The 16,387-nt window shown below is 37.8% G+C and overlaps 1 protein-coding gene across 4 annotated transcripts in view; it reads left to right on the forward strand.

Moving 5' to 3' along the window:
- The first annotated feature begins 528 nt into the window (after nt 1-528).
- The window catches only part of LOC131042496 (1,4-dihydroxy-2-naphthoyl-CoA thioesterase 1), a 75,788-nt gene continuing 59,929 nt past the window's right edge, over nt 529-16,387 (forward strand). The window contains exons 1-2 of one of the 4 annotated variants that reach the window (XM_057975806.2): nt 529-908; nt 1,005-1,101. In XM_057975806.2, coding sequence (XP_057831789.2) covers nt 853-908; nt 1,005-1,101 — 153 coding nt within the window. In that variant the 5' untranslated portion in view covers nt 529-852. The remainder of the gene's footprint in view (nt 909-1,004; nt 1,102-16,387) is intronic. The other 3 variants (XM_057975808.2, XM_057975807.2, XM_057975805.2) reach the window with 3 other exon arrangements.

Consider the following 16,387-nt stretch of genomic DNA (forward strand, 5'->3'; position numbering starts at 1 on the left):
ATATTTACTATTATACCTACCACATACATTAACATTTGTAACTCCTCTCTACCACCCATACATTTCATATTCTCCTCTACCATCACATTTCTAGCGGTGGAAACAAAATGACATTTCATCATGGAATGCACAACTTACGAGGATATTCACAATCAATACAGAGATAGTTTGAAGGTTGACAACATGCATCAACTTTTTGAAGAAGATTGGATTAATCAGACAACCAACCTACTAGTTAAGATTAATTAAGATTAATAGCAAGAGACCCGACATGAAACAAAGTTTCAAGAGAAATTAAAGTTGTATTCCTTGATCTCATAGATTAAAGTTGGATTCCTTGATCTCATAGACTATTTAGTCTCATAAACGTCATTAAAATCTTTCATTCATTCATTCATAATTTCCATAATTTCCAGCGGGCTCATTGAACCTTACATCTACAGTTTTTTCATTCGTTGAAAATGCCAGTTGTACATGCTTGTGGTGTCTTATTCAATGTCAAGATGGATATTAAATTTCTTCTTTTCAATGGACAATTTTATGTACTAATTTCCAGTAAAACTAACGTTTTAATAAGTTCCCCATTTCGGAATACGAAGGCTAAGTGTCGGCGTGTTTTATTCTGCAGGTCTGCAATACAAAATTAATGCGACATTCTGTTTTAAAGACGATCTTTCGTTCTTTGACGGGTTAATCTAGTTCTTGGAAAATTTGTGCCGGTGGCAGAGCTCTTGAAGGGGTATACAGGATGCAAATTTGACCACTAGCATAGAAGACCCTCCGAATTTTAAAAACTGTAGGGATTGAAAATAATTGGTTCTCTTGTTTTTGAAAACTAAACTCTGCTTTCACATGGCAAAAGGAGGAGATAAAAAGAGAGTGATATGCCCAGAAGGTTTCGATCTCAGGTAATCTTTTATATGCTTTTGTTAAAAGAAGGAGGATGTTTTGGTGCTTAAGGGTTTAGCAGGAAAAAGAGACATAAATGCTCCAAATTGACACAGGCCACTACAAGTGATGGAATTCATTGGTTTTGAATTGGAAATTGTGACACCCACATGCATTCAAGGTCGCTTTGTGGTTTCAGAAAGGTCCGCTCAGGTACGATTAGGTGCTTCAATCTATGACCATAATTTCATATTAATCGTTTGAAGGTTTGTATGTTTCTCATTGCGGAAAACATTGGATCCAGTGTTTTTTGAGATTGTGGGCTATTCCAACCTCTTTGAACTTAAAATCACCTATAAACTCTGGCAATCTTTTTTCTTTTCCTTTCCGTTTTTTCATTATTGAATGAGTGGGGTGTTTTACACAAATGTCCAATTATTGATCAAGATGTCAGAAGGTTATGCAAGAGAGAAGTTGAGGTTATAATTGTGGACAACGAAATTTGGAATGAAAAGGACAAATGCTACTGCAATGCAGAATTCTTTAATTCGAACCACTGATGAAGTATAAGACTCTTTTGAAAAAAAAACAAGTCTGTAAAAAGAACTGTTATTGTCTTACGTTACGTGAATATCTGAAAGAAAATATAATCAACAATACTCAGACATTAATGGCACTTTCTCTGTCAATAGCCTTTAGTAATGCATAATTCTTTAATTCGAACCACTGATGAAGTATAAGACTCTTTTCAAAACCTTTTATAGCACTTGGGCACCAATGAAATGTTTCACAACAACACGATATCTTCTAGTCCATGACAGCATTATGATTCTTCATTCTTCTCTTTACAAAGTAGGCATTCTTTCTCACAGCAATATGAAAATCGTATTTATCACAACAACGCCCTTTTTATTGATATGTACATCAGCATACACTACACACCTCTAACTCTCCATTCGAATCAAAATATATATATATATATAGATAATGCCTCAAGTGGTTGGCTAACTGTATATAGTTTAGGAAGTTACAAGTAATTGTAACCAATCTCCAACCGCCAACTGCCACTCAACCTTCTTTTCATCGTGGCTTATTTATCAACAATCTACCTTCTTATTAAAGCATCGTACCTTCTTGAAACAAAAACGAGAGACTTTAATTATTTTGAATCAAGAAGATACAAACAAATAAAAGACTAAGAGCAACGATCTTCTCTTCTTCATTAAGGTTTGAAACTCATTATTTTCTGAAACTTATTTTCTGTGCATTCGATACAAGAAGTCTGCAGACATAGCCAAATGAGATCAGACATACACAAAAGGATTTTAATCAGATTACAAATAATTGATGCTGAGACAATCACAATCATTCCACAGTCGCTGTGCAGTCACACACACTCAGACCAGATTTCAAATGCATAGATAAAAAACGTGGAATCCTGAAGCTAAAGAAATTTTCAGATTCTCTGTATACTTCAGAAATACGATTGTTCTAAAAATATTTCTGAGAATATAAAACCTTGCGTAAATTCTTTGTGCAGCCTGTAATCATTTGACATCAATGACAAGTATTTTAACAACTTCCATTGTGGCATTACCCCCATTGGCATAAAGATCATTGTTGATTGGAGTATACATGTTGCTATAGACCAATCCTTCTGACCAATGTGAGATTAATTTTGTAAGAACCCCTGTTGTTATATAACTGAAATATAGGGAATATTGTCAAACATTTGACTGACAATCTGTTGTTCTAGTTTTCAGACTGAGAATTCTGCGTGTTATTAATTTTGAGACAGCTGTTATGCTGTTGCGTGTTATTGACACTGGCTGTCTTTTCTGATATTTAATTTCAGACTTATATTATGAATGTAACTCCCAAAGAAGATTGATGCAGGGAGCTCCAAACAACCAAGGAACCTTTTGGTGATGTTTAAGCAATAGTTTTTGGATTTTCAGATGCAATTTCATGAATTAGCTGCAAGAAAAAGAGTTTCTACAGCAGACTGGAATTTAAACAAACAATTGGCATGCATACACAAGACATCATGTAAAATAGCATGCAATCTTGTCTCTCCTTATTATTGAAGCAATAACCAATTACAACATGACTTCCAATGGTCAAGGCTTTTCTTTTCCAATGACTAGTTTCAGAATTTTCTGAGTACAAAGACAGCCATGACTTCATACATAAACAACATTAAATCTCATTGAAATAAGGGCCAAATGGAACCTGATTGAAGTGCCTAGCTTATAAGAAGACGAAGTAAGCAATAACCCCAAGTCTGAAACGAAATACTGTAGCCGTGTTACTGTTCACGACTACTGTAGCAGTGACACTGTTCACGCGGGTACTGTAGATGCGGGTACTGTAGCAGCTCTCAAAATAAATAATGACAATGCATTGGCAATGTTTTCCCCAATCTGGTCTTTCAACTTCCAGATGAATTTCATTAATCAGCTCAACATTCCATGGATTCTTCTTCAATTTGTGCATAAATAGTGACCCTGATTAAGTCACTCCCAATGGCAAATATCAGTGATTATTTCAGCACCTCAGATGCCCTAACTTCGAAGAATTTACGCTCTCCAAAATCCAAAGGTTGAAACCCTGGTTTCTTCCTCTCTCAAACTTCTCCCATTTCAAAAAGCACAATCATCAATAATGAGCTCTTCCTTCAATTAAACCTTTTATAGCCTCCCATAGAGCTCAATTTCTCTCTTATTATGCATTTATGATTATTAAATGACATTTAATATTAAATGTGCACAAATTCATTTAATAATCACTTGATATAAGAGCCTAATAAAATAATATAAATGGCCCCCTCATTAATGAAGTCATGACCCATAATAATAAAGTCACTTATAACTTTATTATTAACTTTTAATTACTAAATTATAACATAAAGTCATTTAATCATTAATAACTTCATTAATATTTAATACCTCGCCAAGCGGTCAGAAATGGAGGTCACCGCTGCAATTCACCAAATGACTAACTACCCGGCTAAAAATAGTAAGAGGGTCCATCTTGCAGATATCTGACTTACTAAAAATAGTATGTGTAGCAAAAAGAGTCCAAATGAAGCCGAACGAAAGCCAAACCTACAAAACTCTGACCACTAGAGAAGCTGCATCCCTCAAAGGACCCTCTATTCAATCTTATTAGCCTACGAGGGTCAGTGATAGGCTAATCTACCAAGCTGACAGATGTCAACTAGAAGTGGACATCACAAATTTTTGGATGTAATATAATAATAAATAAGTCATAGAAGCTATTTGTTTCAAGAACTCTATCAATAGAATCCTATTTAAATGAAATAATTTCTTGCAATAGTTTGGCCATGTGCATAGTGTTAACTGTTAAGTGATAAGAATGATTGCACTTACCATGATAAAATCTTTAAGAAAGATGATCTTTTATGTGATAGACATACTTGCTAGGTGTAGAGTTGAAAATTGCCTACTTTGCAATTTCTCCTCTATGTTCAGCACTTCGTTTAGTGTTTATTCTAGTAGTATGTTCGAGGACTCATTCAACTTATTCCTTGAGCCTATTACTACTCTCACCAAGCTGTCAAGATCTACTTTTCATCTACCTCAAGTATTTTCAAGACTTCAATTTCAACTTATCCTTAGTTGGATGCTAGGGCAAATGTGTCTAAATATTCAAACAAACTGTACAATGTCCAAATCTTAGTTATTATCTTTTCCAATAAACAAAATTAATGGTTGTTGCTTTCTTGTGTTTTCCCAATGGCCTTTTCAGTTCGTTTATGAAATGTCGTTTTAGTTGTTGAAAGAGACATGAATCATTCACATTGCTTCTTCTATTCTTTTTTTTTAAACATTCTCTACAAATTTTCTTTTTATTTGCTTCTTGCGACTTTTGTAGCTTCCTAATAGCTCCTCTCTATAGTTACCTTTCATTTGGTTTTAGTTTGGTTAAATTTCATTAAGTTTGGAGAAATTTATGACAATTTTAGTGCAGGCTGCCTGGAACTCTACCTCGGGTTATAAGTTTGGGAAAAACGACATAACTCTGAATTCCACCGTTGGATTTTGATAATAATTTGAGGAAAGGTCTGTAATAAGGTCCTTTTCAGTCTCACCGGAGTGATTGGCCTAGTTCTTTGATTTGTGAAAGTTATAGGTGACTGTTCTTTTATTTTGCATGCATGTTTGTCTAATTAAGTCTAGTCAAGAAGTGGAACAGTCAAGTTTTGAAGCATTCCATACAAAGTAGCCTACCTTGGTTCTGAGATATGTTGTATAAGGTCCAAACGGGTGTCTGAAACTATGTTTACATTTTTGATGTCGTGCTTGCACTGAAAATTATGACTGGAAAACCCAAATTGCTGTCCTAATTAGGCCTAGTGGAGAAATAGGACAGTCAATTTTTGAGCCCTTTACTCCAAAGTAACCCGTGTATTTCAAGATATGTTGTCAAATGCCAAAAAGGGTATCCTAAATGGTGATCAAATTCTGGATTTGAGGCCTGGTTGGGATATTATGCTAGAAAAACCCTGTTTACTGTCCTATAAGGCCTAGTGTCAAATTGTGAAAAAAATCACTTTATTTGAAGTGTTAGGATTTTGGCAAAGTGTTGTTCGAGCTGGTTAGAAGACAACCACCCTGCTCTGCATGAGTAATCCAAATCTTTTCTTCTGTCCTAGATACAGGTTTGGTATTACTTTTCAACGCACAAGCTTTGGATTCAAATTATGCAAGCATCGTGGTCATCCACAAAATGACATGTACTTGCTCCAAAAATTTGAAATCCATATTGCAAAAGGATACTATTGCAATTCTAATGTCTCTACCACAAATAGATGTGACCATAATTATTCTGGAACTTTGCTAGTTTGTGTTTCTCAACCTCTTGAATACTTATGGTTTTTAATATTAGGACACCATAGCAACTTTGTGTTTTCATACTTTTACTTGATTAGAAAGCTTTGAAATTGCCTACATCAATTTGCGCATCTCTCCTCCAGCCCATGACACCTTTGGCAACCTTCAAAATTAGGGACACACCTCTTTTCCTCTTATTTTTGCTAGTTTCTTTAAATTCTTTTCAATAAAGCAAATCACTAGTTATTTTGTTTAGGGAATGAATGTAGAATTATTAGGAAAAAATACACATAGATAAGGAAAAACTTAATTTTGTTTTATGCTTATCTAGAAAGGATAAAACGTTTTCTTTTATTATATTTCTTGTTCACTTAGATTAGAAATATACCTTTTTTTTTGCTTTCATCAGGATGACACTTATTACTGAGTAATCACTACTTTTATGGTAAATAGTTTCTTTAGCCAAAAAAAATCACTTCTCAATCTCCAAGAATTTGGACTTGCCTCAAGCACGTACTTGTACTAGATACTAGTTTTGGTTTGCTAAATGTATCCAAACGCCCAAAATACATTCCTCAATTGTTGCCCTATTCGGTATGACCTAGGTTGTAATGCCCCCTTTTTCAGCCTCGGTGAGTGGAAAGGAGATAATTTAATTAATTAAATAAAGTAGTCTTAAATTGATATTTTTAGGCGACTTGCATTTAGTTAATTATTATCATGAATATTTTAATGACTTCAGTTGGGGACCAACAATAAAATAATAGTCATTTTTGTGGAGGGAAAAGAATTTCAATTATTAATTATTATTTAAAGTGACTTTTTCTAGAAAGTTCCAAAGTAGATTATGTAATGTCTCCTTCCTAAGCTATTGATAATTGGTATCTGTTGGTCTACTCCTCGGGGTTTCTGTAGGCTAAGGTGTTGGATTAGGAAACTCTTAAGGTCTTGGAGACCTGTAGTTCAACTTATATGGCCTTTTCTAGGTGTTGCTTTGAGCTCAGATCGTTAGAAGATTCATGATGACACTTTTTGGGATGTTTTCGAACACTTTGTTAGTTATGGCTAGTATTAGTAAGTCACTGTTTTGGCATTGACGTTGTCACTCGGCATCAGTTACACCCTGACATAGTCAGTTTATGCATTTAATGTTGATTGGCGATTATTTATAATAAGAGATGTTATTTTAAGTGATGCTAATTGTTGTCATTTTATGAGACCCTTGGTCCATCAGTGAGAACCGATCAGAGATATGTTCCATGGACTAGCGTTGCCCCAGTTTGATCCAAGAGAAGACGATGGAATCATGAAGTATGAAGTGTTGTCTTGTTGGGAGTTCCTTTCCCAAGCCTTCTCTTCCTCTCTCTTTCTCAGAACTCCGGAACCCAGAGGTTCCGAAGTTCCTTCCTCGGTCTCTTGTTCTCTTGCCCCGGAACTCTGGAACCTCGAAGTTCTGGAGTTGCTAGTCTTCCCAACTTCGGTGACCTAAGTCTCCGAAGTTCCCCCAATTTCGGTGACCCAGGTCTCCGAAGTTCCTAAGCTTTCTATTCCTCTCTCTTTCCCAGAACTCCGGAACCCCGAGGTTCCGAAGTTTCCTTCCTTGGTCTCTTGTTCTCGTGCCCCGAAACTCCAGAATCCCCAAGTTCCCAAGTTCCTAAGTCTTCCCAACTTCGGTGACCCAGGTCTTTGAAGTCTTCCAAATTTCTTTCTGGTTGGCAACACTTCTGGGTGGATGACTTTTGTGACTTGTGCACCTTCTTTTGTGGAGCCACAAGGGTGCATTTAATGTTTTTGGCAGGATTTCCATCAAGGGAGGTATGGGGCCATGCTTGTTATAATGACTTATGTCATGTCTGCATACTGTGACTTTGGAAGGTCACTCAATCCACCCTTCTCAGGGTTGCCTTTTCAAGGTATGGCTAGGTTGCTTGCATGTATAGAAGTCAAGTACATGCACTTCCCTGCACTCCCAGACTGACATACAGGGGTCATGATCACTCTTGTAACCAATTTTCTATATAAAGGCTGTTAAGCCTCATTGTAAAGGGTTCTCTCCTTGTTGTCTTGAGCTATTCTATGCTCTCTCACTTCTCTTGTATTATTTTGTATTTTGCAACTGTAAGTTGGCCATTGGCCTTATAATTAATTGAAATCACCATTCTTGCCTTCTTTCAACTTATGTATGCTATGTTAACTTATTTCTGAGTGTGACTTGTGGGAAACCTTCTCCTCTCTTGGCATTCAGCAAATTCTAACCTCCATACATGTGTTGGGTCACTCATACAACTGAAGTTTGTGCATCTCCTAGGTATTTCAATCGATTCTTTGTGTCATTTCGGGTAGGGAGAGGAACAATCTCTTCTTGGTGCATCACCTTCTTTTATTTCAAGCAATTCTCTCTTCCCTTTACCTCTGCAAGTTGTTAGGATAGGCTTAGGAGTACGTTTTGAAGTGTTGAGTTGGTTCAACACTTGCACCTGGGTGGAGAAGGAAGCCGACCTTCTTTGGAGATTCAACCCCCTTGCACAAGGTCCCGCACTTCATGGTTGTTTCCATGTTTCACAAGGTTGCTGAGTTGATAGCTTAACAAGGGTGCGAGCTTTCGTGATAACTGTTTTTGGCACGCCCGGTGGGATTTAATTTCGACATACAGGCTAAGGATTCAGTGTTGTTCTTAGTGTCTCAGCCTTTGGAGGCAACATCTCTCAAGCACTTGGCGACTCCGCTCAACAAGTCCAGTTCTTGTTCATGCGAAGTTCCTTCTTCGGAAGTCCGGAACCCCCAGGTTCCCAAGTCACCACCTCCAGAACTCCAGAACCCCTAGGTTTCGAAGTTCGCAAGTCTGAAAACCCCAAGTTCCGAGGTGCCTAAGTCCTCAAATCCGAAACCCTGAGGTTCCAAAGTCATGCAGTCCTAAGCCCAAGCCAACTGAAGATTCGGTGTGTTCTTCAGTTCATCAGGCCTTTGGAGGCAACATCTTTCAAGCACCTGGAGACTCTGCAATCATTTGGTGGATCTGTGGTATGTTATTAGTCTCTGGTTGAGAGGGTCTGTCTGCTCTCTTTAAGCATTTTGTTAAACAAGCTCCATCTCTTTCAAATGCTTTAATATGAGTTCATATCATGGATGTAACTTCTATTCACCCCCATTCTATGAGAATGCCAACCATTTTTTCCCTCCTTACCAACAGGACCGAACTAGGAGTGCTCCTAGTTTCAACCCAAACAACTTCACTTCAGCAATAGGTGGGTACTTTCCTAATGCTTGCCACCCACCCACCCCTACTCAGCCTTCTTGGCAGCCCAACCAGCCCCAAGATGACGAAAAAAGGCAAATCGCAGAAATCAGAAGTGTGTTGCTTGATTTCACCAAGCAGCTAGAGGAGTTGAAGAGGCAACAAGAGTGGGATTTGCCGCAGGATCAACTTGCTTATCAGGCTCAGCTTCAGCAACAACAGATAGGGGCCCAAAGACAACAAAAGGAGTTCCTTGCAAGGCAGCTTGCCTCTGCTAGGAACGAAGAAATTAAGCAACTAGCAGCCATAGAGATGCGGCTCATACAGGAGGAGGTTTCTGCCCCTAGGTTTCCTAAGTTTGAAATCCCAAGCTTTAGGCAGGGGAGACCTCCCAAGCCTTTGACTACCCCCCCTAGTTTTAAAATTCCAAGTTTCAAGGGAGCTCCAGCTATTGTTATACAAGAGCCTTCTCCTCAGTGCCTTTTGCAAAACTCCCCACCACCTAGGCCGTTTCTCGATGCTATCTTCCTTTTTAAGGGCAGACTTGTTGTATGGAGTACGGATGGTTCCCACCCTCATCATGAAGAAGGGGTTCAATCATCCATTGGTGAGTCTTCATATGCTCTAAAGGAGGAAGAATCGACAATGCTGCAAGAGGATATTGAGGATAATCAGTTGCAGCAGTAGGTCATTGAACAAGAGTGTGAAGGAAAAGAAGAGGACACTGTCCTCTCATTTGACAATCTTCCTTTCTTTATTGATCATGAGGAGAAGGATATGTCTACACCTCCCCCGGTGGTAGCTTTGGAGCAACATGCTAGTCTTGAGGAGGGCACAAGGGGTAATGTTTTTACTACAGATTGCATGGTGGATGGATCGTTCCATGAACCCGAGGTTGTTGCATTCTGTTGCTAGGAGGAGGAAACAAAAACAAAGAGACAATCTAAAGATTTTAGTTCTTCTTTTGAGGTGTCTCATAAACTTGAGATTTGTGCTGATGAGTTGGATATCAGCACATGTGATTATGATGTATGTTGGTTCTCCCCTGTCCCTAAAAATGATGATGTTGAATATGAGGTCTTCATTCAAGGTGAAGATGTTTCTTTTAGCATTAGGGATGATGTGCCTGAGCTTGAATGTTTCACTTGGGACCAACATGCCAAGTTTGATGACGTTGAGCAACAACATGTTGGTCATGCCGGCAGTCTTTTGGTTGCTCAACTTGACAGTATACTCGAGCTTCAAAGTTTCCAATTTGATGTGTTTGAAGGTCTTGTCGGAAGTTCCTTTCCCAAGCCTTCTCTTCCTCTCTCTTTCTCAGAACTTCGGAACCCAGAGGTTCTGAAGTTCCCTTACTTGGTCTCTTGTTCTCTTGCCCCGGAACTCCGGAACCCCGAAGTTCCCAAGTTGCTAGTCTTCCCAACTTCGGTGACCCAGTTCTCCGAAGTTCCTAAGCCTTCTCTTCCTCTCTCTTTCCCGGAACTTTGGAAGCTCGAGGTTCTGAAGTTCCCTTCCTTGGTCTCTTGTTCTCTTGCCCCGGAACTCCAAAACCCCCAGGTTCCCAAGTTCCTAAGTCTTCCCAACTTCGGTGACCCAGGTCTCCGAAGTCTTCCAAACTTCTTTCCGGTTGGCAACACTTCCAGGTGGCGTGATCAACACTCAAAGCTTTAAATGCTCCGACGACTTTTGTGACTTGTGCACCTTCTTTTGTGGAGCCACAGGGGTGCATTTAATGTTTTTGGCAGGATTTCCATCAAGGGAGGTACGGGGCCATGCTTGTTATAATGACTTATGTCATGTCTGCATACTTTGACTTTGGAAGGTCACTCAATCCACCCTTCTCAGGGTTGCCTTTTCAGGGTATGGCTAGGTTGCTTGCATGTACAGAAGTCAAGTGCATGCACTTCCCTGCACTCCCAGATTGACATACAGGGGTCATGATCACTCTTGTGACCGTTTTTCTATATAAAGGCTGTTAAGCCTCATTGTAAAGGGTTCTCTCCTTGTTTGCTTGAGCTATTCTAAGCTCTCTCACTTCTCTTGTATTATTCTGTATTTTGCAATTGTAAGTTGGCCATTGGCCTTATAATTAATTGAAATCACCATTCTTGCCTTCTTTCAACTTATGTATGCTGTGTATGTTTTCTTACCTTCATCATAGGTGTATGTTTTGTGGCTCTTCTCTCATTTATGCTGTGTTAACTTATTTCTGAGTGTGACTTGTGGGAAACCTTCTCCCTCTTGGCATTCAGCAAATTCTAACCTCCATACATGCGTTGGGTCACTCATACAACTGAAGTTTGTGCATCTCCTAGGTATTTCAATTGATTCTTTGTGTCATTTCAGGTAAGAGGAACAATCTCTTCTTGGTGCATCACCTCCTTTTATTTCAAGCAATTCTCTCTTCCCTTTACCTCTGCAAGTTGTTAGGATAGGCTTAGGAGTACGTTTTGAAGTGTTGAGTTGGTTCAACGCCTGCACCTGGATGGTAATGGAAGTCGGCCTTCTTCGGAGATTCAACCCCCTTGCACAAGGTTGCTGAGTTGATAGCTTAGCAAGGGTGTGAGCTTTTGTGATAACACTAATGATATAAAGTTAAGTTAAATATTTAATTTAGTGTTATTTAAAATATTAACGGTGATTTTATAAGCTGGATGCCATGGGGACATAAGGATAAGTTAAATTAATGTTGTGTTTTAAAGTGGGGTGTCCAAAATGGGAGACATAAGGGAATTAAAAATAAAGTAAATATTTTATTCTTCCAAGGTTGGCGCGGGGTTTTGGAAGAGAAAATAAAATAGCTGTGTGATCTCATTTGAACTTATGGCATTGTGCTTGAGATTTGATAATAGGTTGTTGCTGGTTTGAACTTCGTTCATCCAAGGGCTTTGTGAGGATGAAAATCCTCATAGAGGACATCAGCTGTGGAAGTGAAAGATCTTTTCTGGCTGATTTGCAGGTGGTTTCATTAAGGAACTACGCTTGGGATTCATTGAAGAGATTTTCAGGTTGTGAAACAAGTGTATTAGAGGAGCAAAACATAGAGATTGCTTAATAAGTATTCTGGATATTGCTGGACAGATTTGTGAAAGGGATTATTGCAGATTTGAAGAGTCTGGAATCAGAATTTTTGCCCCTTATTGCTGGCCGTGCTAAACCCTTAGCAGGCTGACAGTCTGGGAAGAGGGAGGTGGATTGCTGGAACCTAGTTGCCTAGGGTTTGGAGGCATTCTTGCAGATTTTGGGATGCTTCATAGCCTTTTACTCACAACTGGTAATTTGGAGTTGGAGTAGCTAGGTTTTGCAGATGTTTTGACACCATTGGAGTTATAGTTTGTTGTTTTCAGTCCTTTGTCAGACTTATTTATTACAGAAGCAAATGGGTATGTTTGTGTTATCATTTTGAGTTGATTTAGCCATTTGGGTATTGTATATTCCATTTATATGTTGCTGTTCAAACTCTTTATCAGTTCTAAAATTTAATTGCAGCTTGTGTGTATTTCATAAAACTGTTTTATCGGTTATATGATTATCTAGGTGTTATTGCAAATATGTCTATTTGATTATATGCTTCATATTTGTCATTGAAACTCAATATAACCGCAGTTGGGTTAATGACTGGTGCATTTTATAGTTTTCCATTGGTTGCAGTATTAAACTATTTCAAAAAAAGTAGGGAGTATATTACAGATTATAAAAAGATGATGAAGGGATTCATTTGGGATTTAGAGCATTTGATATTTCATTAAAACCCCAGCTATGGACTTGAGCAGATTTCTATCACTGCAAGACAAAAACCCTTAGGAAAAGATTGGTTTCAGTGGTGTAAGATTCCGTCGTAGCCAATATGGCTTGATTCAGTTGGAGTCATGAATTGTGTGGAAATAGAGGTTTCGTGGTTATTTGCAAGTTTCAGGGATTCATTGTGTGCATTTAGAAAAATAATTAAAAATAATAATAAAATTTTGTACAATGGAGTGTTTCCCAGTCGTATGCCATATTCAGTTATAAAAGTGTTGTACCATTTCAAAATATTATCCAAGGGGTCAAAGCTCTGTGTTTAAGGCTTAAAAGCCTTTTTAGAATCCCCAGACCACACTATGCAATGAATCCAGGTCTGGTGTAGTAGGTTAAAAGACCACGTAGGCACATGAAGAATATTCAATGCAACAAACATGGGAAAGAGGTTGCATCAGTCGTACCATTTATTAAAGACAAATAAAGGTCAATGTGTTGAAAACGAGGCATTAATCCTAAAATAATCCGCTGTGGCAATCTTTATATACTTTTAATGCCAACGTTGCACTTTACCAAGGGTCGAATTGTACTTTATGAAGCTTAAAAGCCTTACACATCTATCTAAGGAATATTCTTGTTGGTCTATGTAATTTAGAAGAGTGCTGTATGATTTAGGGAGGCTAAGGGGGTGACATGAAAGGTCTTGAAGTCAATAGCAATAGTCAAACATTGGGCACAACTTTGTGAGTGGTTGCCACCTATAAAGTATTAATTATGCCCAAGATCCCAACCTTCCCTTGTTAAGGTGCAGTCACCACTCATAAAGGGAATCATTTCGTCTTAGTGAGTTGCTGTACAAATCCAAAGGTTGCTGTACCTTGTAAGGAAGGAGCCATACATGCTTTGGGGATCTGTCCAGCTTGGATGGATTTTAGAAGTTATTTGGTCAATCTATAAGGTCAGGAATAATATTTTATTATGTACTCAAATTGGTTAAGTATTTTCTGATGTAATTGTTGAACAGTAATGCCAATATATTTATAATGTGTTTTTTTTTTTTGATAAGTCACAGCTAAAGCGGTATTTTTTTGCTTTTCCTTGGAGCTAAGAACTAGTCGAGTAGACTTGAACCCAAAACCTCCCATATAGGAGGCTCGCAGCTAACCACTGCATTGTGGGGTCATCCCCATATTTATCATGTGGTATTAATGGTATGCAATGTTTCATATTTTGTAAGAGAAATTTGCTATCAGAAACAAAACTCGAGTAAACAATCTATTATGCGAAAATTGATTCAAAGCAATATATAATTATATTTGCAATTTAGTTGCTTGCAAGCAAAATTTCTTTAGAATTATTTCTAGTTTGGTACAAAATTTCTTTTCCCTATTATGGCAGTGGTATCAGAGTGATGTATCCTGCCAGCCAGTGGGGATTTGTGCAAGTTTATGATAACAAAAATCTCTTATGCAGCAGGGAGGCTCTCATATGTATTATTTTAAGTGAAGGCCAAATGATCCATCAGAACAACCAAAGATTGAAGAAGAAATTGGTATTGCAGATTTGTTTGGCAAGAGAGCTATTGTAATATTCCTATGATGGTCATTTTAGTCATTTAGTTTCTTTTTAGAAAATTTCTGTTCATGTCTTCTATTCTCAATCGTTTCCATTATGGAAAGATCTTTTGTATTTGCTTATTTATGGAGCCTTCGTCTCCTTTGTAATTATTCAATAATAAGAACATTCAATTATCATTTCATGTTATTAGAACCTTGGTTCCTTTTTTTTTTTAGTAAACAAATTCATGGCTCACTTACCTAGAAATTTCTAGAAGTTTTTTGAAACAATTTTGTTTTGTAAATCATGGGCTTTTATATTTTTTTCCAAAATAATCATGATGTTTTTTTACAAAAAAAATCATGGTGGGTTGTTTGATTATTTTCCAAAAAAACAAATCATGAAGGGTTTGGCAGGTTTTTTTCATGATTTTTAGGAAAAATCATGGTTGTGGGTTTTTATAGTTTTTCCACAAAACAAAGGTTTTTGCTGATTTTTTCACAAAATCGTGTGTGATCTCAGCATCGCATCGAGGGTTTGATGATTTTTCCACAAAATCATGGTTTCTTACAGCTTGTTGTGGGTTGCACCTAGGGTTTCTAGGGTGAACGATGTTCTTCTGCAAAAGTTTTTGATGAATTTTTTACAAAATCATGGGTGTTTTGCTTTTCATGATTTTTGGAAAAATTGTTGTTTTTCAAATGTACGAAGGTATTTAAGAAGCTATTATTTTTGTCTTGGTTTTCGTGTCTCTAGATAGAGGGAGGGATGACTTCGTTACCCAACATCATGGTGGAAGGCATTCAAAGGTTCACTATTGTGGTAATTTTGGTCATATGAGGAAGTTCTACAGAAAGTGGTTGGCTGATTAGAAGTCCAACCAAGGAGGATCTCAACAACAATCTCATGTCACAGCGCGTTTTGAAGAGGAGTTAACCTTATATGCATTCATGGCCAAATGACCGGTAGATTATGTCAAGTCTTTTGTAGGGTAGTTAGTAGAATGACCATTAAGGGAGGGTATTAATTAATATTGTAATCTTGCTATAGTGGTCATCTTAGTCGTTTAGTTTCTTTTTAGAATGTTTCCGTTTATGTCTTTATTTCTCAATTGTTTCTATTGTGGAAAGATCTTTTGTATTTTCTTATTTAAGGAGCCTTCGTCTCCTTTGTAATTATTCAATAGTAAGAACATTCAATTATCATTTCAAGGATGATCGGCAAAATTCTAGTATTATGCAAATTTTAAATGACTTGGCTAGAGGACAACAATTGATTCATTTGATCACTCAAACGGTGCAAAACAATAATGCCAACTAGAATAATGTAGGTAATAATGACAACAATGGAAACAATGGCAACCATGGAGAGGCAAGTAACACTAATATTCCTACCAACAACTCCAGGGCAGCTAGTAGAACAACACATAGATCACTAATGCTTGATTTCTTAGAGGCACAACCAAGTGGACAAGAATTACAATAGGGAGATGGTGAAAGTTTTATAGACTATTTGTGGGAGTACCACTCATTAGGTGATGAATTTCATGCAACCATGCCCTTGGAGATTTTTGCCAGGTGAAGTACAGGGATAGGCTTAGAGGAGACAGGGGACAAGGACCTATCTAGGAGTTGCAACGTAGAGTGGGCAAGTTGTCCATTCCTAGCTACGATGGTTCCAACAAGTGTACTGCATGTTCATGGGTTCATAAATTAGACTCCAACTTAACCCCATGTTAGAAAAAAAACCATTAAGTATGCCTCGCTTCATTTGGATAGGGAGGCTCATGAGTGGTGGTACCATGGTTTGGTGACCTTGGGACATGACAATATCACTTATGTAGATTTCACATGGAGATTGATTGATAGTTTGATAAAAAGGATTTGGAGGTGCAATCCTGAGAGTTGGCACAGTTGAAATAGGTGGATTCAGTTGACTCCTATGTATTTGAATTCTAGAAATTCGCAGTTATAGTCATTAATGTTTCAGAGCATAGATTGATTGTTGTATTTGTGGAAGGATTGATAGAGATACCATGTGGTTAGGTGAAAGCATTTGACCCACCTACTTTGTGTGATGCAACAAGAAGAGCACGTAACATGGAGTTTTCTAC

The sequence above is a fragment of the Cryptomeria japonica genome, chromosome 1, assembly GCF_030272615.1.
Source record: "Cryptomeria japonica chromosome 1, Sugi_1.0, whole genome shotgun sequence".
NCBI lineage: Eukaryota > Viridiplantae > Streptophyta > Pinopsida > Cupressales > Cupressaceae > Cryptomeria > Cryptomeria japonica.